This window comes from Mirounga angustirostris, unplaced genomic scaffold (assembly GCF_029215605.1).
Source record: "Mirounga angustirostris isolate CCGP_5_RB_7025 unplaced genomic scaffold, mMirAng1.0.hap1 SCAF_13, whole genome shotgun sequence".
Lineage (NCBI taxonomy): Eukaryota > Metazoa > Chordata > Mammalia > Carnivora > Phocidae > Mirounga > Mirounga angustirostris.
The window spans coordinates 104,088,884-104,114,447 of NW_026991721.1; the positions used below are offsets into that span (position 1 = coordinate 104,088,884).

At 42.7% G+C, this 25,564-nt stretch overlaps 2 protein-coding genes and 1 long non-coding RNA gene across 8 annotated transcripts in view; 2 read left to right on the top strand and 1 right to left on the bottom strand.

Moving 5' to 3' along the window:
• LOC123857846 (uncharacterized) overlaps nt 1-1,277 on the bottom strand; it is a 29,439-nt gene extending 28,162 nt beyond the window's left edge. For 3 of the 5 annotated variants that reach the window (XR_010407118.1, XR_010407117.1, XR_006793979.3), the window contains exon 1: nt 1,116-1,276. This is a non-coding gene — a long non-coding RNA (uncharacterized LOC123857846). Of the gene's footprint in view, nt 1-1,115 lie in introns of all 5 variants that reach the window. The other 2 variants (XR_010407116.1, XR_010407115.1) reach the window with 1 other exon arrangement.
• POGLUT3 (protein O-glucosyltransferase 3) lies at nt 920-23,019 on the top strand. 2 transcript variants are annotated; one of them, XM_045895107.3, is made up of 8 exons: nt 920-1,040; nt 7,277-7,474; nt 10,265-10,551; nt 14,247-14,463; nt 15,513-15,709; nt 16,605-16,799; nt 18,090-18,194; nt 19,655-23,019. In XM_045895107.3, exons 2-8 carry the CDS (start codon nt 7,378-7,380, stop codon nt 19,778-19,780), a joined length of 1,224 nt encoding a protein of 407 aa, XP_045751063.1. In that variant the 5' UTR covers nt 920-1,040; nt 7,277-7,377; the 3' UTR covers nt 19,781-23,019. The 2 variants fall into 2 exon arrangements, with proteins under 2 accessions (XP_045751063.1, XP_045751062.1); XM_045895106.3 differs by having other exon boundaries at nt 922-1,164.
• Nucleotides 23,020-23,782: 763 nt separating this feature from the next.
• CUNH11orf65 (chromosome unknown C11orf65 homolog) overlaps nt 23,783-25,564 on the top strand; it is a 61,766-nt gene continuing 59,984 nt past the window's right edge. Inside the window, exon 1 of the mRNA XM_045895115.3 lies at nt 23,783-23,829. The gene's annotated coding sequence lies outside the window, so the exon portion shown is untranslated. The remainder of the gene's footprint in view (nt 23,830-25,564) is intronic.

The window sequence follows — 25,564 nt, forward strand, 5'->3', positions numbered from 1 at the left end:
CCCTGGCTCACCCAGCCGGAGCAGAATGCTTATTTTCTTTGAACAGATTCAAACCATAAGCAAATAAAAGAAGCAAATCTACTTAACAAATGTGGATCAAGAGGTCAGGGGGAAAAAGGCAGACAGTGGCTGCCAGTGCTTAGGGCTCCTGCCAGCCTCTTCCTGGACCCTACCTCCAGCTTCTGAGGAGTGACCAAGACCAGTCACACCTCATTAACTACAGAGGACAGGAGCCACCTGACAGAGGTGAAGCTCACCCACCAGGCTCAAGGCAAGTCCTTCGTCCAACCTGAATTCTGAAAGCCCAGTCCCTAACTGCTCCCTTGGGGTTTGTCCCTAACCTAGTGGATGTGCAGAACACACGTGTTGAGAAAAGCAAACTGTAGGGGAAGAAGGGGATTAGGGAGAAGGGAGGGAATCTCGGAGCGGAGGATCGCAGGATTAGGTTGGTGCTGGCGTGAACACACCCGCCAGAGGTGGCGTGACATTTGCCCTGCACCCTGTCAACCTAGGGAAGTTCCTGGGCTAAAGGAGTTTCCCTAAAGGACATGGACGTTCTTCGCTGCGGGGCCCTTTCGCTCGCCCCACGGCCATCACCCCCGTGTTGGCGTCCTCTCAAAGCGGTGTCCTCCACGCGGTTGGCAAGCTCCGGCAGCCGGAGGTGGGGGCCGGCGAGACCCCCTCCGCGGGGTCCCCGGGCCGGACGCGCTCTCCGCCGCCCCCGGCAGGGCGCGAGGCGGACCCGGAGAGCGGGGCGGCGGGAGGCCGCACACGGCCCCGCCCCCGCCGCCCGCCCCCGCCCCTCCCCGCCCCCGCCGCCCGCCCCCGCCGCCCGGCCCCGCCCCTCGCCGCCCGCCGCCCGGCCCCGCCCCTCGCCGCCCGGCCCCGCCCCTCGCCGCCCGCCGCCCGGCCCCGCCCCTCGCCGCCGCCGCCGCCGCCGCGCTGGACCCCGGGCCGCCACCATGCGCCGCCTCCCGCGGGCCGCGCTGCTGCCGCTGCGGCTCGCCCTGCTCGTGGCCGCCGGGGCCCCCGAGGCGCCGGTGAGCGCGCCGCGGAGCCTGGTGTGGGGGCCCGGGCTGCGGGCGGGCGTCGTGCTGCCCGTCCGCTATTTCTACCTGCAGGCCGTGAGCTCGGAGGGCCACAACCTCACTCGCTCGCCGCCAGGTAGCGTTGAGCCGCCGGCCTGCGCGCCCCCGCCCGCGCGCCCCTCGGGAGCCCGCCCGCCGCCTGCGTGGCTCCCTCCCCGGGCGAGTGCCGCCGCGCCCCGGCTCTGGCCGCCTCGCCTGCCCCGCCTGCCCGGACACGGCGGGGGCGGGGCGGGGTGGGGCGGGGCGGGCGTCGCTGCGGAAGTCTGTCGGACGGACGCACGCACGCACGCACGCACGCACGCACGCCCTCCCTCCGCGGGGCGCCCCGCGGCTCGGGCGGGTGTTGATGAAGGCCGCGGGACTCCCGGGCTGGGGACCGTGTCCCCGCGCTGTGGCGGCGCGCACGGAGCGCCTCCGCGAGCGGCGTCCTCAAGCCCCAGGGGGCGCGCCGCGTCGCTGGGGGAGGCCTGGCGCGCCGGGACCCGCCGCCGAGGGAGCGCTTCGGCGTGCGAGCGTGTGGCCTCTGAGCCCTCGCAGCAGCCTGCGGGAATGAGGGAGGCCCTGCCGCGCTCGGCGCCCCCCCCCCCCCCCCGGTGGGTCCTGTCCTTGAGCCCCTCTGTCCCAGCGCCCTCGCACGTTCTCCTGCTCGCCGGGCCCCTGCACCTTCCTGCGACTTGTCCCGCTAGGTTCAACTTGTGGCCAGCCGGGGTTTGCTCATCTCGGTCTCGTTTATGTCCAGCCACCTGGCGCCCAGTTTTACCAACAGAGACCATCAGAAGGCCCCAGCGCCTTTTCCGCCGCCCGCGGGAGGCTACGACTAAACTTCGTTTAGTTTTAGAAAGACTCTCCATGGCCCTGAGGACCAGAATAAAAAAAACCCTTAGGGCGCCTGGGTGGCTCAGTCGGTTGGGCGGCTGCCTTCGGCTCAGGTCGTGATCCTGGAGTCCCGGGATCGAGTCCCGCGTCGGGCTCCCTGCTCGGCGGGGGGTCTGCTTCTCCCTCTGACCCTCCCAACCCTCGCCCCTCTCACGTGCTCTCTCTCTGTCTCTCTCTCTCAAATAAATAAATAAAATCTTTAAAAAAAAAAAAGTTCAGATAAAAGTTTTTAAAAACATGTGTAGGACTTCCATGAAGAAAATGTAAAACTATTGAGATTCCCTAAAGAAAGAAGTTCTAAATAAATGAAGCGAAATCCTAGGATATTTCTTATTTCGTTAATGGAAAAAACTTTAAGATTGTAAATATTTCAATTCTCATATTGGTTTATAGGCTTACTACAATCCCAACAAAAATTTCAATAGGATTTTAATGGAACTTGGTTGCTTGTTCTAAAATTTATGTGGAAGAGTCAAGGGCCAAGAAGTCCAGACATTTCTAAAGAACAAGAGGAGGGAGGAAAGATTTGCTTTACTAGATAACAGCATCTAATTTGAAGCTACAGTATAAACATAGTATGGTATTTTTTCAAAAGTAGAAAAATAAACCTTTGGGGGCGCCTGGGTGGCTCAGCTGGTTAAGCGACTGCCTTCGGCTCAGGTCATGATCCTGGAGTCCCGGGATCGAGTCCCGCATCCGGCTCCCCCTGCTCGGCAGGGAGTCTGCTTCTCCCTCTGACCCTCCCCCTCTCATGCTCTCTGTCTCTCATTCTCTCTCTCTCAAATAAATAAATAAAATCTTTAAAAAAAAAAAATCCTTAAACCCAGATTCGAAGTCTTCCACTATGGGGTGTATTTTCTCCTTTATAGTTTTCTTTCTTTCCTAAAAGTCATTTTATGATGTTATAATGGGGGGGGGGGGAAGCTTTAGAAAGAGAAGGGAGGACGAAGGAAAAATTAATTTATACAGGCAAAAAGAAAGTTACATGATCCCAAGTGGCATGCTGCTAATCTTACTATTAATGAAAGAGCTAGACATTCAAATAAAATTCTATTCCTTAATCAAAAAATATCGGCAAAGTTTTTTTTTTAAGTAGCAATACTCAAAGCTGTCAAGAGGGCATGGAGATACTCCCAGTGACCTTCATCCTCTGCTGGTGGGAGCACAAATTGCTAAAATGTGACTGGAAAGCTGTTTTCCAAATGTACCAAGAGCCTTAAATATTTACAAACCTAATGTACAAAAAATACGTTTCAACAGAAACGTCCATGCCCTTTATTTCTGGTAATCTGATTTCTAGATATCTGACCTGAGAAAATGATCAGAACGTGGTCAAAGATTTCTGTGCAAGAATTGCTTGCCACATTGTCGTTATTTATTACAGCAAATTTAACCAGCCACCTCTGAGGTAATTGCTAAATAAAGTGTGGTACATTCATGTGATAGCATATTTGACAGCCCATTAAAAGCTAACATTTTAGATTCCACTTGTATGACATACCTAAAGTAGTTAAATTCATAGAAACGAAGTAGAATGGTGGTTGCCAGGGGCCGATGGGGGAGGGAAATGAAAAGTTGTTGAATCTAGAGATTTGTTGCCCCCAAATGTGAATTTACTTAACACTACTGAACTGTACAGTTAAAAATGGTTAAGATGATCAACTTTGTTATATGTTTTAACCGGGATTTATTTTAATTTTAAAGTAAGATTTGAAAATGTTGTTTAATAATGCTTATACTAGATTATGGATGGACAAAACAGGAAAGAAATTATATAGTTTCATTTTAATTTTATAATAAATAGACGAACCTTACCTCTCATTAGTGTTGTCAGTTGTTATAGCAAGAAAATAAGGATTTTTTTTCACTCTTCTTTTTTCCCGAGAAAAATTTCCTTTTTTTTTTTTTTTAAAGATTTTATTTATTTATTTGACAGAGAGAGACACAGCGAGAGAGGGAACACAGGCAGGGGGAGCGGGAGAGGGAGAAGCAGGCTTCCCGCCGAGCAGGGAGCCTGACACGGGGCTCAATCCCAGGACCCTGGAATCATGACCTGAGCCGAAGGCAGACGCTTAACGACTGAGCCACCCAGGCGCCCCATCTCTATCTTTGTTTTTACTCCCTTCTGACTTAAATTGGGTATTTCCTTCTATTATGAATGTAGGCAAAACCTATTGATATTGTTACATTCCCAGCATGTGACATAATGCCTGGCAGAGATGCTCTATAAATACCGTAGAGAAAAGAAAAGAAGGGGTAGAGGGAGGGTGGTTGGAATCTGTCGAGATGGCTGGATACGAATACTCATTTTCTGCTCAGTCCTCCTTTACCTTCATCAGTAGTGATATCTTCATAAAATAATCGTACCTCCTACTTGTGTAGCACTTCAGTGTTTTAAACTGTGCCCTGTTTACCTTGTAGTCCTTAATCGCCTTGTGAAGTAAGAAGGCTAGATGATATTATACTCTGCACTTGGCACCTAAGACACTGAGGCTCAGTGAAGCTGAAATGTTTTGCCTGTGGCCCCACAGCCATTAGGTGTTAGAGCCAAGAGTAGACACTCATCCTCTTTCTGTTTAATTAAATCTCCTGTCATATGATTGTCGTGCATCAGTTTTCAGTAAGTTCCTGGAGAGCATCCATCCACGGTCAGCAGGCCCACAAGGCATTTTTGGAGAGTGACATGTAGCCTCAAGGCAAAACAGCGTGGCCTTCTGGGACTCGGTTTCCTTGGCCATGTGGGGTTGACGCTTGTTAGGATTGCAGAGCCTTAATAATCTTCCTAAACAACAGGAAAGACAGTGACTCTGTTGTTCCAAGGGTGCCAGGGGTTATTCCTCCAATTCTGAATTCTGCAAACCAATACACTAACGTGACACAGCATGACAAGGTGGATGCAGGATGGGCTTTGAAAGAAGGATTCAAGCTGTATTCAAATATTGGCTCTGCTACTCACATATAGGTGAACTTGGGCAAGTTACTTCACTTCTTGGAGGCTTGGTTTCCTGATCTTAAAATGGAGGTGACAATGCCCACGTTACAAATTCTTGTAGGAAACAAATAAGGTAGAAAATGCAAAGGAAAATCTCAAGCTCAGGGACTGGCCCGTGATAAGTGCTAAAGTCTTCAAAAGTTCTGAGTCTAATGGTACAGGACTCTGATACTGCTAACCTCCTTCATCTACCTAGTCCCTGCATTCTCACTTCATTAGCGATCTCTCCTAAAGAGATTTGAATTGATGAAGTAGAAAAATTCAAGCTGAGCTTCAAGTCTGTTCCATTATGTTAGCCCTAGGGGCAAATGAGAATTCACATTCCTTCCATTTGAAGCAATTTCAAATTGCACTCTTCTCATTTTCTCTTTTATGAGGTTAAAATTGCTTCTTTCTATTTCAGCCCTGACCATTGTTATTTTGTGTTGATTCTAACACAGGCATGAAAGATTCCTGTGAAAATACCTGAACATTTAAAATATGTATTTCCAATGGCTCTATTTTAGTTTTATACATTTATTTTGAAATGTAGCTCTTAAATGCTATTTCAGGGACAAAAAAATTCATAACTGGAAGAGACAATACAGATCTAGTCCAATACTTTGAATTTAAGAATAATGAAACATTTTGGAACTAGTTTTTTTCTATAAATCCATTTCTTTCCAAAATGATCACAGAATCATTAATATGTTTGTCTTATATCTGTTTTGTTTATTTACAATCATAAGTTTATGGAGAACAGGACTATTTGACCAAGACACTAAAACTTTTCTGTACTGGTTCCACTTTGGGGAGAAGATTATAGGAATTGCCTCCTGGTCCCCAGGCTCTGCCTGCCTGATTTGCAGTCTGCCACACTGCTCTGTCTTTCTAAAATCAAGTGAGAAATAACACAGGGCAATAACCAATGTATTTCATTTAAGCATTTCAGGTAAACGGTAACATTTTAAATAATTTCACATTAAATTATTACCTTTTTTCTTACAACATCCTCTGCGTTTATTACAATTCATTTATTTTAGCAGATTTCTTTCATAATTTTATCACACTTGTTTAAAGGATGTCAAAATGTGTTATTTAACAGAAAGTTATCAGACACTACATTACGATTATGAAATTGAAGAGACTGAAGAACACCTCTCCTGACCCACAAGAAAAAAATAAAACCCTTAAAGACCAAAAGAGAGTAGAAACTTCACTCACAAGATTTAGAAACTAAGAGTAGGAGAAAGAAACTTTTTTCAGTAATTTCAAAAAATATATATTAAATATGCTTAATTTGATAATACGATAGATGTGAAATGAAAAACTACTTTTATCACCACTATTTTTTGCCAGGTCTGTGAATTTCAGAGGATTCACCACTTTTTAAAAAACATTTGCCTTTGATATTATGATTAACTGTGGTTAGGACATTAACTGATCTTTATTCTCAAAGCTCTTGAGGATCAGATCTGCGCTGAGTGCAGATACATCCACTGGAGTCTGGGAAGAAAGATAGTGCAACATTTATTTCTGGATCACAATGATATTAATCACAACAGTATTGTTTCAAAGCCTGAATCAGTCAGCTCATATACTACAAAAAGAGAAGGGAAAGTTTACTAAGTGGGTGTTATTTACCCTAGAATTTCCAGAAAACCCACAGAATTTTGGAGTTGAAAATGATGTTAGATCGTCCTAGTATAACTTTCGATTCAACCTGAGGAAATAAGCTTAGAGAAGTAAACTCTAGTATTTACAAAGGTGTGTGAAAGTGTGTGTCTGATATTTGTGCACAGTCTAGTAACTAACTATAATCTCTCTCTACTTAGGGAAATAGGCTTAGAAGTATAACTGGAAATTTGGATTAACCAAAGGGAAAGTTCCTTAGAAATGAGGGTTATTAGGTATTAAAATGGTTTACAAAGAAAGCTGGTATATATTTTACAGAAGAAAGTTGGATCGTCTTGGAGCTCTGTCATTCTAAGAGTTTTTAGATTTTTAAGTATCTGGGCTGCTTTAAACCTACCCAAAGGAGAAAAGAGCAAAGAGGCAAAAAGTTCATCTCTTCCTTGCTTTTTTAACGAACTGATTTTGTTCATTCAGTATATCTTTATTGAATGACTAACGAATCAAATGTTGATTCAGATCTTTGGTTTCAAGACACAACCCAGACATGGTTCCTGGTCTCAAGGACCTTCCAAACTAAAATTATTTTGTTATTATTTTGATGGTACAGAAAAAAGTAACTTGGGTGTAGAGACACCTATCCAATAATTGGTAAGACAAAATAACCATGAAATAGTAGTTACATATATATATATATTTTTTTTTTCAGGTCAAACACTATTCAAAGTAGTAATCAAATCTCTTTCACCTAAAGAATTAGTCCGGATTCACGTCCCCAAACCTTTGGACAGGAATGATGGGACATTTTTGATGCGATATAGGATGTATGAAACTGTCAGCGAAGGGCTGAAGATAGAGGTCCTTTATGGTGATGAACATGTGGCTCAGTCTCCTTATATTTTGAAAGGTAAGTGATTATATTACACAATCCAGAGCCAGCCTTATATGTGTAGACCCCATGACTTTCAAAATGGCTTATGATGACCTTGAAGTCATGTACAAAAGAGTGAGCTCAATTGTAAATGATTCTGCACCTAACATGGGGCTCAAACTCTCTACCTCAAGATCAAGAGTCACGTGCTCTACTGACCAAGCCAGCCAGGCACTCCTGGAGCTCATCTTAACTTGGAATTTTGCGGGAAAAAAACTAAAGAAATTTGAATGATAAGCAAGAAAATCTTGTGTATTTACCCAGGTGGTTAACATGTCTGGCACTCTTCATTCTTTTATATAATCTACATTTCCTTCTAGTACCATTTGCCTTCTGCTCAATGATCCCTATTATCATTTCTTTTAGTGTGAGAATGCTGGTGATGAGTTCTCCCAGCTTTTGAATGTCTGAAAGAGTCTTTATTTTGCCTTCATTTTTTAAAAAAATTTTTATTGTTATGTTAATCACCATACATTACATCACATAGTTTTTGATGTAGTGTTCCATGATTCATTGTTTGTGCATAACACCCAGTGCTCCATGCAGAACGTGCCCTTTTTAATACCCATCTCCAGGCTAACCCATCCTCCCACTCCCCTCCCCTCTAGAACCCTCAGTTTGTTTCTCAGAGTCCATCGCCTCTCATGGTTTGTCTCCCCCTCCGATTTCCCCCCCTTCATCCTTCCCCTCCTGCTATTTTCTTCTTCTTTTTTTTCCCTTAACATATATTGCATTATTTGTTTCAGAGGTACAGATCTGAGATTCAACAGTCTTGCACAATTCACAGCGCTCACTATAGCACATACCCTCCCCAGTGTCCATCACCCAACCACCCCATCCCTCCCACCCCCCCGACTCCAGCAACCCTCAGTTTGTTTCCTGAGATTATTGAAAGACATTTTTACTAAATATAGAATTGTAGATTAACAAGGTTGGTTTTGTCTCCTTTTAGTACTTTAAAGATGTTACTCCACTAGAAACTTCCCTGGTTCCCATAACATTAAAGCCATACAGCCCTACATATACTAGAAACTTAAGATCGGGAACTGTAGTGTCTTTCTACAATGTCTTTTGTCTAAAAATGTGTAACTTTTTATGTAAAAAATGTATATAACCCTATACCAAAAGTTCCTTTATCAGGACACTCTCTTCTTTGTAAAGATTGCCTGTCCTATGCAGCTGTCCTAATTGGGGCTCAAGTAAAACTCTCATCCTCTTTTTTTTTTTTCCTTTAGAAATTCTAAAAAAAAAAAAAAAAGATGTTACTCCACTGTCCTCTTACTTGCATTGTTTCCAACAGTGTATCTGCTGACATCCATATATGTGACATCCAGTATATCTACTGTTCCTCTGTACTGCTCAAGGTTTTCTCTTTAAGTCTCTTGAACAGTTTGATTATTATGTGCTTTGGTGTAATTTCCTTCATGTTTCTTGTGCTTGGGTTCATGGAGCTTCTTAGATCTTTGGGATTATAGTTTTCATTAAATCCAGAAAAATTTTGGCCATTATTTCTTCAATATTTTTTTCTGTTCTACTCCAGAGTTCCTCCCACAATTCCAGTTACCCCTGTATCAGGCTTGAAACTATCCCACAGCTCAGTGATGCTCTTTTCATTTTTAAAATTCTTTTTTTTTCTCCATTTCATTTTGTATACTTTCTGTTGCTACATCATTAAGTTCCCTAATCTTTCCTTCTGCAATGTCCAACTTGCCATTAATTGTATCCAGTGTATTTTTCATTTCTTGTCGCTTTCTTATCTTCTTGAGCATTTTTCTGGAATGCAGTGAAATTACTTGGAAATAATTTGAACCTTTCAAATTGCTTTTACAATTCATTAGGCAAGACCAGAACCATGTTTAGTCTGGGGCTAATTATTCCCCACCACTCAGGCAATACCTCTCTGCCTACTCTACCCTAAGCCCCAGCAATTAGGATGCTTCCCAGTCGGTCTGCTGTGAACAGGTACTATTCCCAACCCTGTATGACCAGTGGGTATTGTTGCGTCCAGTCATTCTGGATGGTTCTTTCCCTGTCTTGGATAATTTCCTCACCTATATACACTCCTCAGAAACCCTAAATACTTGAAGGGGAATCTTTTGCAGATCTCTGGAGTTTTCTGGCTGTGTGGTTCTCTCAGGGAATGTGTCCTACAAATGCTAGCTGCCTTGTTCTCCCTGGACACCCAGCTCTGTCCCCTCAACTCAGTGAGACTGCTGGGCTCTGCCTACACTTCTCCCCGTTTCCATAACCTGGAAACTCCCTTAGGCAGTAAGTTTACAAACTGTAGGGCTCACCTCATCTATTTCCCATCTCTCAGACTCACTGTCCTTCACTGCCTCATGTCCGGTGGCTTAAAAACTGTTTCATATATTTTGTCTCTTTTTTTGGTAGTCTCAGGTAGAAGGGTAAATTGGTCCATATTACTCATGTTGTTCTGAAGTAGAAATCCTCAAGAAACATAAATAATTTTTTAAAAGTTTTTGTAAAATTATGTTAATCTTTATACTTTTATATTAAGTTAAATATATTTTAAATATATTTATTAAATATTAAATATATTTATATTTAAATATATTGTGTTATTATTATTAAATATATATTGTAAATATATTAAATATATAATATAAATATATATTATCCCTGCCTGGAGAATCTTCAAATTCAGCAAGAAGTCGTCCCATGTTCCTATCAGGGGCAGAAACAACCCCCTGTGTGGAGGTGTTTGTTAATGGAGTATGGCATTACTCATGTCTTTGTCTTCCCTAGGACCAGTGTACCATGAGTACTGTGAGTGTCCTGAAGAGGATCCTCAGGCCTGGCAGAAAACTCTTTCTTGTCCAACCAAGGAACCACAGATTGCAAAGGATTTCGCTTCCTTCCCCAGCATCAATCTCCAGCAGATGCTAAATGAGGTTCCAAAAAGGTTTGGGGATGAGAGGGGTGCCATTGTTCACTACACGATTCTCAATAACCGTGTCTACCGGAGATCTTTAGGGAAATACACAGACTTCAAAATGTTCTCAGACGAGATTTTGCTGTCACTGGCAAGAAAGGTATGAGAATGAATTCATTGGTTCTGAAACAATACAGAGTTGACCCTTAAATGACATGAGTTTGAACTGCATGAGTGCACTTACAGATGGACATTTTTTTATAAATACATGACAGTACTGTAAATAGTATTTCTCTTATGATTTTTTTTTTTAAAGATTTTATTTATTTATTTGACACAGAGAGAGAGAGAGAGAGAGGGAACACAAGCGGGGAGAGTAGGAGAGGGAGAAGCAGGCCTCCCGCCGAGCAGGGAGCCCGATGCGGGGCTCGATCCCAGGACCCCGGGATCATGACCTGAGCCGAAGGCAGACGCTTAACGACTGAGCCACCCAGTCGCTCCTTCCTTATGATTTTCTTAATTTACTGTTTCTTTTCCCTAGCTGATTTTATAGTGAGAACACAGTATATAATACGTATAACATACAAAAGATGTGTTAATCAACTGTTATGTTATTGGTAAGGCTTCTAGTCAATAGTAGGCTACTAGTTGTTAAGTTTTGGGGGATTCAAGGTTTATACATAAATTTTATACTGTGTGGGTGTTGGCCCCTCTAACCCCTACATTGTTCAAGGGTGAACTGGAGTTTACTTATTTCGTTGTAACTTTGAGATGCTTAGAACAATGGCAAAGGATGGAAATGGATTCCAAGCTTGGAAATGTGAATTTAAGATGTCCACCACCTGAGTGTGCATAAATTCTCCCCCCTTTATGGATCTTTCTTTCCTGTAAATTAAGTGGCTTGAGCCCCTATCTCAGGCAAGTAGGTCCTACAGAGCACTTCCAAGGTTTCTGTGGACTCCCAGACATGTTGAGCCTCAAGGTCACTCTTTTTTTTGAGATTTCTGTATTTATTTGGGAGAGATAGACACATACACAGAGTGGTGGGAGGGGAGAGGGAGAGAGAGAGAATCCTCAAGCAGGCTCCCTACTGAGTGTGGATTCCTGATGCAAGGCTCATTCTCACAACACTGAGATCACAATCTGAGCAGAAATCAAGAGTCGGACGCTTAACCAACTGAGCCACTCAGGTGCCCCTGGAGGTCACTTCTTGAAATTCTCTGTTGTGGTGAATACTCCTCCCATTCAGATACCAGTTTCTGCAGCTGTTTTGTTCTTATCACCTCAAAATGACTTGAACTTCGACCACTTTTTCCTTGTTTTACCCTAAGCGCCTCAAAAGATAGCATGCATGGCACATTTTGTTGAAGGTTCTAGTAACAGAGAGGTTATTTTGTACCAGTGCATAGTAAAAAGCACTCCAACAAAAACCCTAACATTTAAAAATAAACATTCCCTCTATTAATCAGACTCAGTCATCCTTGCCTCTGGGAATTTCTCACTGCCCATCATTGGGCTTCAGGTCTTGGCTTCTTAGTGAATACAGCTGGGCCTCTATCTCTCAGAAGACTTCTCACTTCCCTGCACCCCCACCCCTCTACTGAACCCTTCTTCCCACATTTACTGCACTTTTTTTTTTTTAAGATTTTTTAATTTATTCATTTGAGACACAGAGATACAGAGAGAGAGAGAGAGAGAGCATGAGCAGGGAGAGAGGCAGAGGGAGAGGGAGAAGCAGGCTCCCCGCTCAGCAGGAAGCCCGATGCGGGGCTCGATCCCAGGACGATGGGATCATGACCTGAGCCGAAGGCAGACGCTTAACCATCTGAGCCACTCAGGCGCCCCCATTTACTGCACTCTTAAGCAGAGCAGCTCGAATTGCCTTTTGTTCTTCCTCCTTCCTGACCATGCAGAGTGAAGGGTGAGGATGAGCATTTTCTGTCTTTCCCACCCAGAAAGACTGTCAAGGTAGTTTTCTAAACCAAGAGTCAACTTCGGTGATATGAGGTATACAATTTCCCAAGTGTGCTGAATGTGGGGTTGCAACCAATTCTTATTTTATTTTATTATTATTATTTTTTAATTCTTATTTTAAATAGCAGCCCCCCCCCCCCCCGCACCATCCCCACTGGCCCACCATATGAGCATATTAAAGATACTTGATCATAAAGGGGGTGCCTTCTTCCTGGCCTACTGCCCTGTATTCCCACCTTGGACTCACGATGGCAGTGGCTTTACGAGTGATGCATTTGTCCCTTAGAGGACGTGGGCGATGTCTAGAGACAGTTTTGGTTGTCACAACTCGGGGTTGCTACCAGCAGATCCTCTAGTGCACAGAACAGCCCCCACAGCAAAGAATTACCCAGACCCAAATGTCAGTCCTGCGGAGATTGAAAAACCCTGTTCTGTAGTGAGAACTCCTGGTGTGGAGTTTATTGGGCTGATAAGTGAGAGGAGGGAAGCGAGGAGGGTGAATCGTCACACCCCTTGGCCTTCCCTCTTGTTCTAGGTTCTTTGCCCAGTGGCTGGGAAGAAATCCAAGATAAATGAGACTCATCTCTGGACTTTGAGCCACCTACTCTAGTGGGACTTGTTTTTTGTTATTTGGAAGTTAGAGTAGGATGTGAGTACAAATAGTGGTACCTCAACGTGATAGGCCTCTAAGAAAAGCAGGCCCCCCGGGTGAAACTGCCTGAGGAGGGCGAGCCATGGAGGAGGTGACATTTGGTCTGGGTTCGAAGGACGAGAAAGGAGACTGCCAAGGGAATAAGTAGGAGAAGAATATTCCAAGTGAGAAGGGAAGTACATGGGAGACTGGGTTGCATTTTCAGAGAGTAGCCTGAAGTTTACTGGCCCACGCTCAGGTGGAACACGGTGACAGGGCCTTGCTTTCTGGCCAGAGACGTTAGACCTTGTCCTGTAGGCTTTAGGTTCCATTGACCCTGGTGGTGACATTAATTTGGGTTTTAGGAATTTGGGCAGCAAGGTGAAAGCAGATCAGAGTGGGGAGAGCCTAGTATCAGAACACCTAGTGAGCAAGCTCCTGCAACAATCCAGGCGAGAAATGAGAGAAGGGCCTCGCGTAGGGCATTGACCACGGAGGTGCACACGGAGTGGCCGAGTCCAGAAGCAAAGGTAGACGTGATGTGGAGGTTTGGTAGTGAAGCAAAAGAAGGGCTTCCTCTAACCTTGTCGATTCTCAGGTAGGCAGCTGACAGAAAGGGTTCTTAAAGCCACTTACTCATACCTTTCCATATCATGTCCACTTCTACAATAATAAGCAATTTTGATAATTAAAAAAAATTTTCATTAAGTAGTCTCTGCCCAAAACAGTGCTCGAACTCACGACCCCATCATCAAGAGTTGGACGCTCCACCAGCGGAGCCAGCTGGGCACCCCAATACTAAGCAATTTTTTTTAAAGATTTTATTTATTTATTTGACAGAGAGAACGAGAGAGAGAGAGGGAACAAGCAGGGGGAGGGGCAGAGGGAGAAGCAGACTCCCCACTGAGCAGGGAGCCCAATTTGGGGCTTGATCCCAGGACCCTGGGATCATGACTTGAGCTAAAGGCAGATACTTAATGACTGAGCCACCCAGGCTCCCCAATACTAAGCAATTTTAAATGCCACCTCTGAACAAAGGGTACTTCCTCCTGGTTAAGTGAATTTGCCATGTACCGTCCTCACCCTTGATTTTCTGATACTGCTGATGACTGAGAGGCATTCTTCTCTCTTCTGCTGTTTTCACATGTTCACTTTTATCAGGCATATTTTAAGGAGCCAAAGAACGGAAGCATTTAGTACCTAAAACTGAGGTCTTCCCAGCACTGATGTTTCTTCTTTTGTTTATTTAGGTCCTTCTCCCCGATATAGAATTTTATATTAATCTTGGAGATTGGCCTCTGGAGCATCGAAAAGTCAATGAAACCCCTGGCCCTTTACCTGTCATTTCATGGTGCGGCTCCTTGGATTCACGGGATGTTATCCTTCCCACGTATGACATCACCCACTCCACACTCGAAGCAATGAGGGGTGTCACCAATGATCTCCTCTCTATTCAGGGAAATACAGGTAAATTAAAGTTTATTCTCAAAGGAAAAACAGAGGTAAAAAGGGAATGTTCAGTTGGAGAGAACAAAAATATATATTTAAATACCATTGTTCTTATTTTCTAACCAAGAAGAAAGAGCAGTGTAGGATTCTTCTAATCCAAAAATTAGGTATGTGGGTTGGGCTTGTTGTCCAAACCTACTGTAACTGAGTCTCCTTTGAGTTGGTCATTTGTAAATACCATTTGAAAATATATATTTGGTAAAATTGTCACTTAATGCTGACTCCGATGCCCTTATATTGCTGGATGAAGAGAGCATTTTGAAAAATATAAAATGATATGCAGATGTGAGAGAATTATGCTAGCAGCAGAATTTGGGTATTACTACCTCCAACACTTAGTAAGGAATTTTCCCCTTTCCTCTTTCTGCCTTGCTTGATCCTTCAAAATCTGAATTCCTCCCCGGCCCCCCATCCTTTGATGGCTTTACATTTATGGCACAACACACTCTAGAATTAAACCAAACTCCCTGAGTAGAATAAACCCTGCCTGTCTTTACAACCTCTGTTCCTGTTTAGAAACAGTCCTGGCAGACTCGTTTAGTAGTTGCGACCAGAGACTCTTTACAAACTACCTAAAGGTAACATAAAATGAAAACTGACTTTTTATTGGGGAACAGTGAATTCCTGGGAAGTGTGCTAAAATACTAGAGAAAGTGACCCCCTCCAGTTTCTGTTTTATGATTTATCAAATAGTAACAGGTGTTACTCTTTAGAATAATAGAAATAGACTAATTCTTCTAGAATACCATCTAGAAAGAAACACACACACACACACACAGTTGGGCTATATATACATGTTTTCATTTCACAGCTTATTAGACGAAGTCTTTCCTGTATTCAAAAGTGATGTGCTCAAAATTCTGAACAACCTAGGGATTAAAGATGTAGCTGTTACTTAGTTACATTATCTTAAGTGATAATTTAGATAGATTACAGAGGAGTATGCTTACGGTTTTTATAAATGTCAAGTTCATAATCATATTTTTTTTATGGTTTCAAACTTCTAGGGCCTTCCTGGATCAATAAAACAGAGAAAGCCTTCTTCAGAGGTAGAGATAGCCGAGAAGAGAGGCTCCAGTTGGTACAGCTGTCCAAGGAAAATCCAGAGCTCCTAGATGCAGGAATTACAGGATATTTCTTTTTCCAAGAGAAAGAAAAGGAGCTTGGAAAAGCTAAATTGATAGGTTTCTTTGATTTCTTTAAGGTATGTGTTTTTGTCTTCTTGTATGGATATGAAGTGATAAACTTGTGTCATGATGTAGGGATGTGAACAATGTGACAAAATCTGACTGGCTAGAGAACTCTTTGGTACCGATTACTAAAGAAAAAATTAATGACTAAATCCATGAGTATATCCTGTTTGTTTCAGTGTGTTATAATGAAAAGAACACTGGATTTGAGCTCAGAGAATAGAGGTTTATAAATTTATCTGAACACCGATTTTCTCATTTGGAAAAAGAGGAAAAAAAGAAAGAGCTTATGATAATACTTGCTTCACATTACTATGATCAAGTGAGGTTTAATTCCCATGAAAAGTGATTTTGAAATGTAAAGCGAGGCTTATTAATCCAGCAAATGGGTAAATGGGGTACATCTTGTGTTGCTAACACCACACTAGTCCCTAAAGTTCTCCAGGTTTCTGTCTCCTCGACTCTAGAACTGAACACTGGAGATAAGGCTTTCCTTTTTCATACTTACCTGGGAAGAAGGAACCAATGAAATAATGTATACATGAAAGTGTAAATTGTTACCAGGAGTCAGCTTTAATAAACCTACAGCTTTTGAAACATTTTCCTACCAGGTCACAGAAACCTGAATCCATTACACAGAGTTGAAATAGGTATTCCTATTTCCTAAAATTATTTGTCTTATCCTTAAACGCATTGTGTTTCTTAAAATCGACCTGCTCAAGGCTGTTTATGATTTCAATACAAAGAGAAAACGTGAGGTACAAAATAACGTATAAAACTTTTAAACACTGAAGTCGGAACGTGGAAAATAATTCTTTTATATTTATTATGACAGTGTTGATGACAAGCAGAAGCGAAGCAAATGGCTGTTAAGTGTCTCCTTTGTTTATGTTTGTTTTACTGTTTTAGTACAAGTATCAAGTGAATGTGGATGGGACCGTGGCAGCTTACAGATATCCGTACCTCATGCTGGGCGACAGTTTGGTTTTGAAGCAGGACTCGACATATTATGAACATTTCTATGTGGCACTGAAGCCTTGGAAACATTATGTTCCAATTAAAAGAAATCTCAGTGATTTACTAGAGAAAGTTAAGTGGGCCAAGGTACGTTTTCTGCAATTTTAATTTCTTGAGGCAATAACAAACTTACCAGGATTATTTACATGAGTTCCATCATGACCCAATTTAACTTGACATAATTTAGTCAAAAGAAATGTGATTTCCTGAAATTTTTGTTCCCTTGAAATATCTAAAGAATCAACATCAGGATCATTTTAATACCCTTTATCAACATTTTGGAGGATTTTTAGAAGGTTTAGAAGATTTAAAGACAAGCATTACGTAGAATATAGGTTTTTCTGAAGGAATCACTATTCATGCATATACACACAAGCAAAAACACACCACATGCAAATGACAGATTGAAAATCCCAGGGCTAGAGTGCTCTATGCACAAGAAGACACTGGAGGCAATTATGATACCCTTTTCTTTTCTCCAGTTAGGAAAAAGACACAATGAATGCATGCTATATACAACATCCCAAGAATCACAAGTTTCCCATGAAATAAGAATTCTTTTTTAAAAAAAGAAACATATTACAAAGCTGTTGTGTTTTATTGTGAAACTATAAAAATTTACCCTTCTGCGGGTAAGACTTCATTCTACTTCTAAGTTTCTGAGAAGCAATATTCGGGTATGCAAATGACTGGGTGCCTGAGGCAGAATCATTTCTGTGGCCCTTTATAAAGAGTCAGGATTGCTTGTCAGTGGCTTTTCTAAAAGGCAGCACAGTAGAATATTAGCTATTTTCCGAAGTGTAATTAGAAACAGTGACCGTTCCTGGTACTGAAGGAACAGCCTGTGGGTGCAAATGGCTGAATTTATGATTACAGCAATAAGATAGGCCTTCATAGGTACCGTTTTATGACAACTTTTGGGCTCTGGCTGCATATTAAAATGGAGTTTTTAAGAGACGTTATAACAGGAAAAAGGATTAAATCTACTCCAGATTGTATTTTAATATCAAGCAGAGAGGCTCTAGGAAGGGGGGACAGAGGATGAGCCCTAAATTTCTCGGGTAGCCAGGACAGTACCAGGGTAGGCTCAAGAGAGACTGCATGTCTGATGCGCATATGGCGGGGAGGGCACTCCGGGCCTGTGGACCGGGGTCCAAACATGTGTGACCACTTCTGTGTAACATGGGGCTCTAGGAAGGTACCTTGGATTTCTCAGAGCCTCGCTCCGAATTATCTTCCTCATGTCCCACGTCCCATGCTGGTCACATTCAACCCCATCTCTGTCCTGCTTCATACGCACCAGTAGCCTTCTTTGGGGGGTCACAGGAGTACTCTTTATTCAGTGCGTGTGTATGTGTGTGTGTTTAACCCTTTCAGGAAAATGATGAAGAAGCCAAGAAGATTGCAAAAGAAGGGCAATTGGCTGCTAGGGAGTTGCTGCAGCCCCACCGGGTTTACTGCTATTATTACAGGGTGCTCCAGGTTAGTTACCACCGGCTGTCCCCCCCCCACCCCCCCACCCCCCCACCCCCGCCGGCTCAGGCATCCTCACGCGCCATGCTGGGCCTGAGTGCCTCACTTCCTGAAAGGGTTCAGAGCGTCAGCCCGTGGAACTCTCTGGAAGCCGAGGACTGGCCCAGCCTGTGGAGAGATGGGAATAGCGCTGAGACCTTTTGTGGTCTCCATATTTGTATCTCCACTCACTGTTACGAAAAACAATGCATAGAACCCTTGCGAATACAAATTAAAAGCTCCTCTTACCTCCCAGTCTTTTTATTAAATGCCTTATGGAATTCCTAATTTAGGTATTTTCTGAACCTCAGAGACCATCTTCCTATCTAGAAAATAAGGAGGTTGGACTAGAGATCATTAACATCTATCTCTCTGCTCAAAAGGTCTGCCTCTTTGTTCTTCTTACTAAAGATTCATGCTTTTGCTATCACAGTGTAGGATGGACAGCAGATATTTAGTTTGCTGTAGAAAACAAACAAGTGAGATATATTTATAATGGTTTTAACACCTCAGGCCTAATTACTGAAGTGCAAGTGTTTATTGGGAATCTAAGAATTGGTTCTTTGGGTAACTATCTTGTGTTTCACACAGTAAATTCTAGACAGGAAGAAAAGAAAAAAAGAAACAATGCTTTTTTGTTTTTAACCTAAACTTATTTTTCTGTGGACAGAAAAAAAAGCACATTTCTTCAGATGCCTGTGGATATTACCCTTAGAAAAATAAAAATGATAAATTTCACCATTTACTAAAATCAGCCTTTCCCTTGAATGAGTTGTATGCCCTCTGTTAGTCTACCTATAATATTAATAGTAGGAGTTTCTCCCTCTAAAATACTCATTAGGTTCCTCTGCTCATGTCAGTATTTTGTTGGGTTTGGCCCAACACCAGGAATCTACAGCTAAATGTATATAGAACCACTGAATCAAAGTCTAATTTATAGGAATATTTCAGTCAGTGGCTAAAGTAGAGGGACATTACACAGGTCTGTCACCATTTACAAAACGTATGTGACTATGAGCCTAAAGGGAAGGGTGTGGGGGACTGCCAGCTTTATTTTGAGATGCTTATCATCTCTATTGGTTGATTTGAGTGTTCAACAAATGTAATTATTCATTAATAAGTGGAGAATGAATGCCAAGAGGTGCCACTATTTCAAGTAGGGACCCTTGGCTTGACGTGCCTTTTGTGGAGGCTTCCTAGGTACACATCAGATTGTGGATTGGGGTTCCTTGTTAGACTCTGAAATATTGCACTTAGTGCCTCTAAAACCTGAAGTTAAAATGCAACTTCAGGACCGGAATAAACCAGACCTTTGGTGTTTAGTCTCAAGATACAGAGCAGCTAGAAACACTGGCCTGAGTGGGGTAGGGAGGGTCCAGTGGAATGAAGCGTGGACTAATCTTTCAGTTGCCTTCAAACATGCATTTCAGAAATACGCTGAGCGCCAGTCCAGCAGACCCGAAATACGTGATGGGATGGAACTCGTTCCTCAGCCAGATGATAACACGTCCCTCTGCCAGTGTCACCGGGAAGGACCTTTCAGAGAAGAGCTCTGAGTCAGCTCACACGGACACTCCTGTGAATGCCAGTGACACAGCAATGCACGCCTTCGGACAGAGGCCGCGCTGTAGGCAGCGCGGTGCTGGAGACACGTGGACGGGCGGAGCAGGATGCGAGCAAGTATCACAGGCCTCTTTGAATATTCTTCTCTTTTGTGTAAAAACTGCTATCATCAATATCACAGTTGCTCTAAACAGAAAACTTGCGGGTCATAGCAGACAGGCTTGCCAAAATAGAAATCACTGTAAAAAAAAAAAAAAAGAAATCACTATGAAATGATGTATACCATATTTCTTAGTTTGTTGCTATCCCTTGTTCACTTTCCCTCTCCCTCTTCCAATTATGAAGAAAAACCGTTTGTGCAGGGTTCTTCCCCGCTTACTGCGTAATTTCACCTCCTACAAGCTGCTTTGGACATTGAGTAATAGCAAGCCTCCTCTTGGAAGGTCTGATAAGAATAGTTAAGGAAGAAAAGGATGGCTCCCTTGTTAAAGGTAGCTTGGAGACTGTGGAGGCCACGGTTTTTAAAGCTCACTCGTATCTTTTTAGCTAAGTTTTATCAAGGACTGAGACAAAATTAAGGAGAAATTATGCCATAAGCTAGTAATTCCCAATCTATCTGGGTGGTACACCCATCAAGGACAACATAATTATTAGTAGATGAGAACTTTCTGTGGGTACCACTCATTATCTATGTATTGAATAGATGGAAGGTAACTACAGTCAGGTGGGGATCTCTAGTACTTTTTTGAATCTTTAAAAGGGACACTTGAAAACATCTGCCAGAAGCAGCAGTAAGCCTGGTACCTTGGGATTCACCAATAAGCTGATAAGAAAGGCAAGCATCCTGAGTGCACCCCTCCTCTGTTTCAGTGAATTGCTACAAGAAAAACTTTGGAAATTTCCTTTGCCTTTTTGGACAGGGTCAAAACTTAAAGACTTATAGCCCAGAGATTCATTACACACTCCTTGTAAAACCACCAATCCAAGATTCACTCCACTAAAGAACACACTCCCGAAGCAAGAGCTAGCTACACTCCCAGTATAAAAATATTTACTCCCCTAATTGAAATATTTACTTAATCTGAGAAACAATGTAACCACTTTAAGGTAGTCATATCCTTTTATGAAGGTTCAAGAAGAACACAGAATTGTGTAACTAGACAAGAGCAAAACCACATTTAGGAGAACAGAATCGTCAAAACCAAGTACCCAAGGAAAACACCCACCAATTGTACACCCACAAAAGTACAAGGTCACGAGTATAAAATAAAGGGCAGCTGTACTAGGACCATACACTAATGAATCCATGTCCTGCATATATTGTACATGGAGTCTGGGGCTTGTCAAAGCTGAGATTATTGAAAGAAAATTTGCCTTCCTTCACACCAGCCTGCCCACCAACCCCAGGTCCTTCCTTGTGGCTGATGGCATCTTGTTAGAAACATCTTAAATTTTTATTTTTTTTTATTTTTTTTATTTTTTTATTTTTTATTTTTTTAAAGATTTTATTTATTTATTTGAGACAGAGAGAATGAGAGACAGAGAGCACGAGAGGGAGGAGGGTCAGAGGGAGAAGCAGACTCCCCGCCGAGCAGGGAGCCCGATGCGGGACTCGATCCCGGGACTCCAGGATCATGACCTGAGCCGAAGGCAGTCGCTTAACCAACTGAGCCACCCAGGCGCCCACATCTTAAATTTTTAAAATGTCTATCATCTGCTGCCAAACAAGCCTGATAGTTAAAAGTGAACTGAGATACACCACGCAGCTTCTGAGCTTAGAACAGGAAAAGGATATGTTTAAGAAAGTAAGTGGAGCCCTCAAAAAATTCCATAGGGAGTCAGCAGTCAATCTAGATAATTTTCCATCCACCCAGCACAGTCATAGTCTTTAACAAGAGTTAGTTTTACATGGCTTTCTGGTTTGTTGACACGAATATAACTTAATAAAATCGTTTTACTAAAACCCTGATTTTTTTCCCTTCGAATTCACACAATATCTACATATTCCATTAGTTGTTTTTAATACTTCAACTTTCCTTAAAAAATCTGATTTTTAAAAGGAAGAGAGGAATATGCAGGTAAATACAATAAGTGAATTTATCTAAATAAGCTGCCAGCATGTTTGTTGCTGTATTGTTTTTATTAGTAAAATGTTGGAAGCACCTTGATTAGCTCTCATGAGGGAACTAGCTAAATAGTTATTGATATATAAAGGAATGTAATACAACTATTTTTAAAAAGCAGCCCTAAATGTACTATCATGAAAGATTTCCATTACAGTATTCAGTGAAAAAACTAAGTTACAGAACAACATGTATAATGTGAAACCATGAATGTAAAAAACAAAAATATATTTGTGTGGTTGAAAGTTTGGAAGGATTTTACCACTATCTGAGGAAGAGATGGAGAGAAGGAAATTTTTACTTTTTGCTATATACCTGTCTATGATATTTGTTTTTGCTACAAGTAAGAATCAGATTGTAAAATAAAGAAAAATGTAAACCCAGGAAGACTGTAAGTGCACAAAAGATATATATAAGAAAATGGATATTTATATTTTCCATTATGCTGTTTTTAAATCTACTCTGTCTAGAATTTTATATCATGGGACATATTATATACACTTTTTAAATGAAGTAAATTTTCTAAATAAAATTTTGAAAAAGATAATTTCTGTTTTTAAGAAAGACTGTAACCACCAGGGGACCTGGGTGGCGCAGTGGATTGAGCCGCGACTCTTGGTTTCGGCTCAGGTCATGATCTCAGGGTCCTGAGATTGAGCCCCGGGTGGGCTCCAATCTCAGTGGGGAGTCTGCTTGAGATTTTCTCTCTCCCTCTGCCCCTCCCCCTGCTTGCACAGGTGCTCTCTCTCAAATAAATAAATAAATCTTTTAAAAAAATAAGAAAGAGGGCGCCTGGGTGGCTCAGTTGGTTAAGCGACTGCCTTCGGCTCAGGTCATGATCCTGGAGTCCCGGGATCGAGTCCCGCATCGGGCTCCCTGCTCGGCGGGGAGTGTGCTTCTCCCTCTGACCCTCCTCCCTCTTGTGCTCTCTGTCTCTCACTCTCTCTGTCTCAAATAAATAAATAAAATCTTTAAAAAAAATAAAAATTAAAATTAAAAAATTAAAAAATAAGAAAGATTGTAACCACCTATAGCCCTGGTATTTCTGTAACTGTGTTGGTCTAATTTTAATTTTATTGTGTCTTCATGAATAAATGAACCCAAACTTCTATCACTACCAGTCAATCCCTAGTAGGTAGAAATCTAATATTATGGGGAAAGAAATTTGGGCTTGACACCATTATTTTCTCTTATTTCAGGTGAAAATACACAAAGTACAGTGTCTTAGCTGGTTCAGGTCACCATTATACTGGTTTTGCTGTAACTACCTATGGTGACAGGTTAACTATCACTTATTGTAGTGATCACTTAGCAATATAAACAAGTACCAAATCATGTTGTACACTTGAAACTAATGTATGGTATATGTCAATTATACCTCAATTTAAAAAAGTAAAATAAAACTGGTTTAGGCTTTACCAGCTGAAGAGCTTAAATGTAGAAATAGCATTGGACTACAATCACCTGTCACTTATTCTTTGATCCCGAGCACTAGCTGCCAAATCACTAAAAGGATCCGTTTTCTTATTTACAAATGAATAAATTACTTAAATATGAAAGATTTTGTGTATTTCTCCCACATCTTTAAAGTCCTTGGTGGAAGTGACCGGACTTTGTAATAAGTTTAGCCCCAATTCGCAGAAATTCACTTTCGTTTCCCTTTCGAAATCCTTTGCCTCAAAGCCATTAATAATCGCAGTGAGACCTGAGGCTCAGCGATCACATTTTTTTCCGTTTTGGATCCCCTGGAGACAGTGAGGTGTGGGTGGAGGAAAGGGCGGGGCCGAGGGGGCGGTGCCAAGGGAGGCGGTGCTAGGGGCGGGGCCTGAGGCGCGTCAGAACGGAAGTAGAGTCGCGTCATTTCCGCCTGCCGTGTAACCGAGGAGTCCGGCAGAGCCCGGGACCGCGGCGATTGACAGGTGAAGGGAATGGTGTCCCCTCCCTCTCCGCCAGTACCACAGCAGTTCCGCTCGCCTTTGTGGCGCCTGGTCTGAGCCTGTCCTTCTCCAGCGCCCTAAAGTCCCCCTGCCCTTGAGGTCCGCTCCCCATCCCACCCCTTAAAAACGTTTGGTGTCCCCGAAGCCCTCCCTTCCCCGGCCTCCAGCTCCTGGTTTCCAGCGCTGCCCACGACTGACACCCCCCAACACACCCCACCCGCTGTGGCTGGACGCGCTCCCCGCTCGTCCTGCCACCTCCCGGGCCCCCCTCCTCGCACCTCCGCAGAGACCTGGTTTCTCCCCCTTGAGGCCGAGGGCGAAGTAACTTGTTAACCCACCTCATCTTTTTTTCCCCTGGGATCCCCCCCCCCCCCCCGCCCCCCGGCTTCGACTCACGACACGGTTTTCTGTCCTTTCCTTGCGTTATTTGGAGCTGGAGAAGGGAAAAGCGTTCCTAACACCACCATGTTAGTGGTGGTTTGCCCTCCTCAGCCCTCGGTAGAAAGGACTACAAGGAAAAAAGGAAGAGTGAAATCACAAAACTGATCAAAAAGGTCACAAAACACATTGATGTATTTACTAAAACAAAGGAGGAAGTGTAGGTTCCGATCCCAGCATATTGGTTTTAATACTCTTTCCCAGCTTTTATTTTTATTTTATTAATTTTATTTTATTATGTTAATCACCATACATTACATCATTAGTTTTAGATGAAGTGTTCCATGATTCATTGTTTGTGCATAACACCCAGTGCTCCATGCAGTACGTGCCCTCTTTAATACCCATCACCAGGCTAACCCATCCCCCCCACCACCCTCCCCTCTAAAACCCTCAGTTTGTTTCTCGGAGTCCATAGTCTCTCATGGTTCATCTCCCCCTCCGATTTCCCCCTTCATTTTTCCCTTCCTTCTCCTACTGTCCTCCATGCTATTCCTTATGTTCCACAAATAAGTGAAACCATATGATAATTGACTTTCTCTGCTTGACTTATTTCACTTAGCATAATCTCCTCCAGTCCCATCCATGTTGATGTAAAAGTTGGGTATTCATCCTTTCTGATGGCTGAGTAATATTCCATTGTATATATGGACCACATCTTCTTTATCCATTCATCCGTTGAAGGGCATTTTGGCTCTTTCCACAGTTTGGCTATTGTGGACATTTCTGCTATGAACATTGGGATGCATATGGCCCTTCTTTTCACTACATCTGTGTCTTTGGGGTAAATACCCAGTAGTGCAATTGCTGGGTCATAGGGTAGCTCTGTTTTTAAATTTTTGAGGAACCTCCACACTGTTTTCCAAAGTGGCTGTACCAACTTGCATTCCCACCAACAGTGTAAGAGGGTTCCCCTTTCTCCACAACCTCTCCAACATTTGTTGTTCCTTACCCTGTCCATTTTTGCCATTCTAACTGGTGTAAGTTGGTATCTCAGTGTCGTTTTGATTTGAATTTCCCTGATGGCTAATGATGATGAACATTTTTTCATGTGTCTATTAGCCATTTGTATGTCTTCTTTGTAGAAGTGTCCGTTCATGTCTTCTGCCCGTTTTGTGACTTGATTATTTGTTTTTTGGGTTTTGAGTTTCAGAAGTTCTTTATAGATCCTGGATATCAGCCCTTTGTCTGTAGTATCATTTGCAAATATCTTCTCCCATTCTGTGGGTTGCCTCCTTGTTTTGTTGTCTGTTTCCTTTGCTGTGCAGAAGCTTTTTAT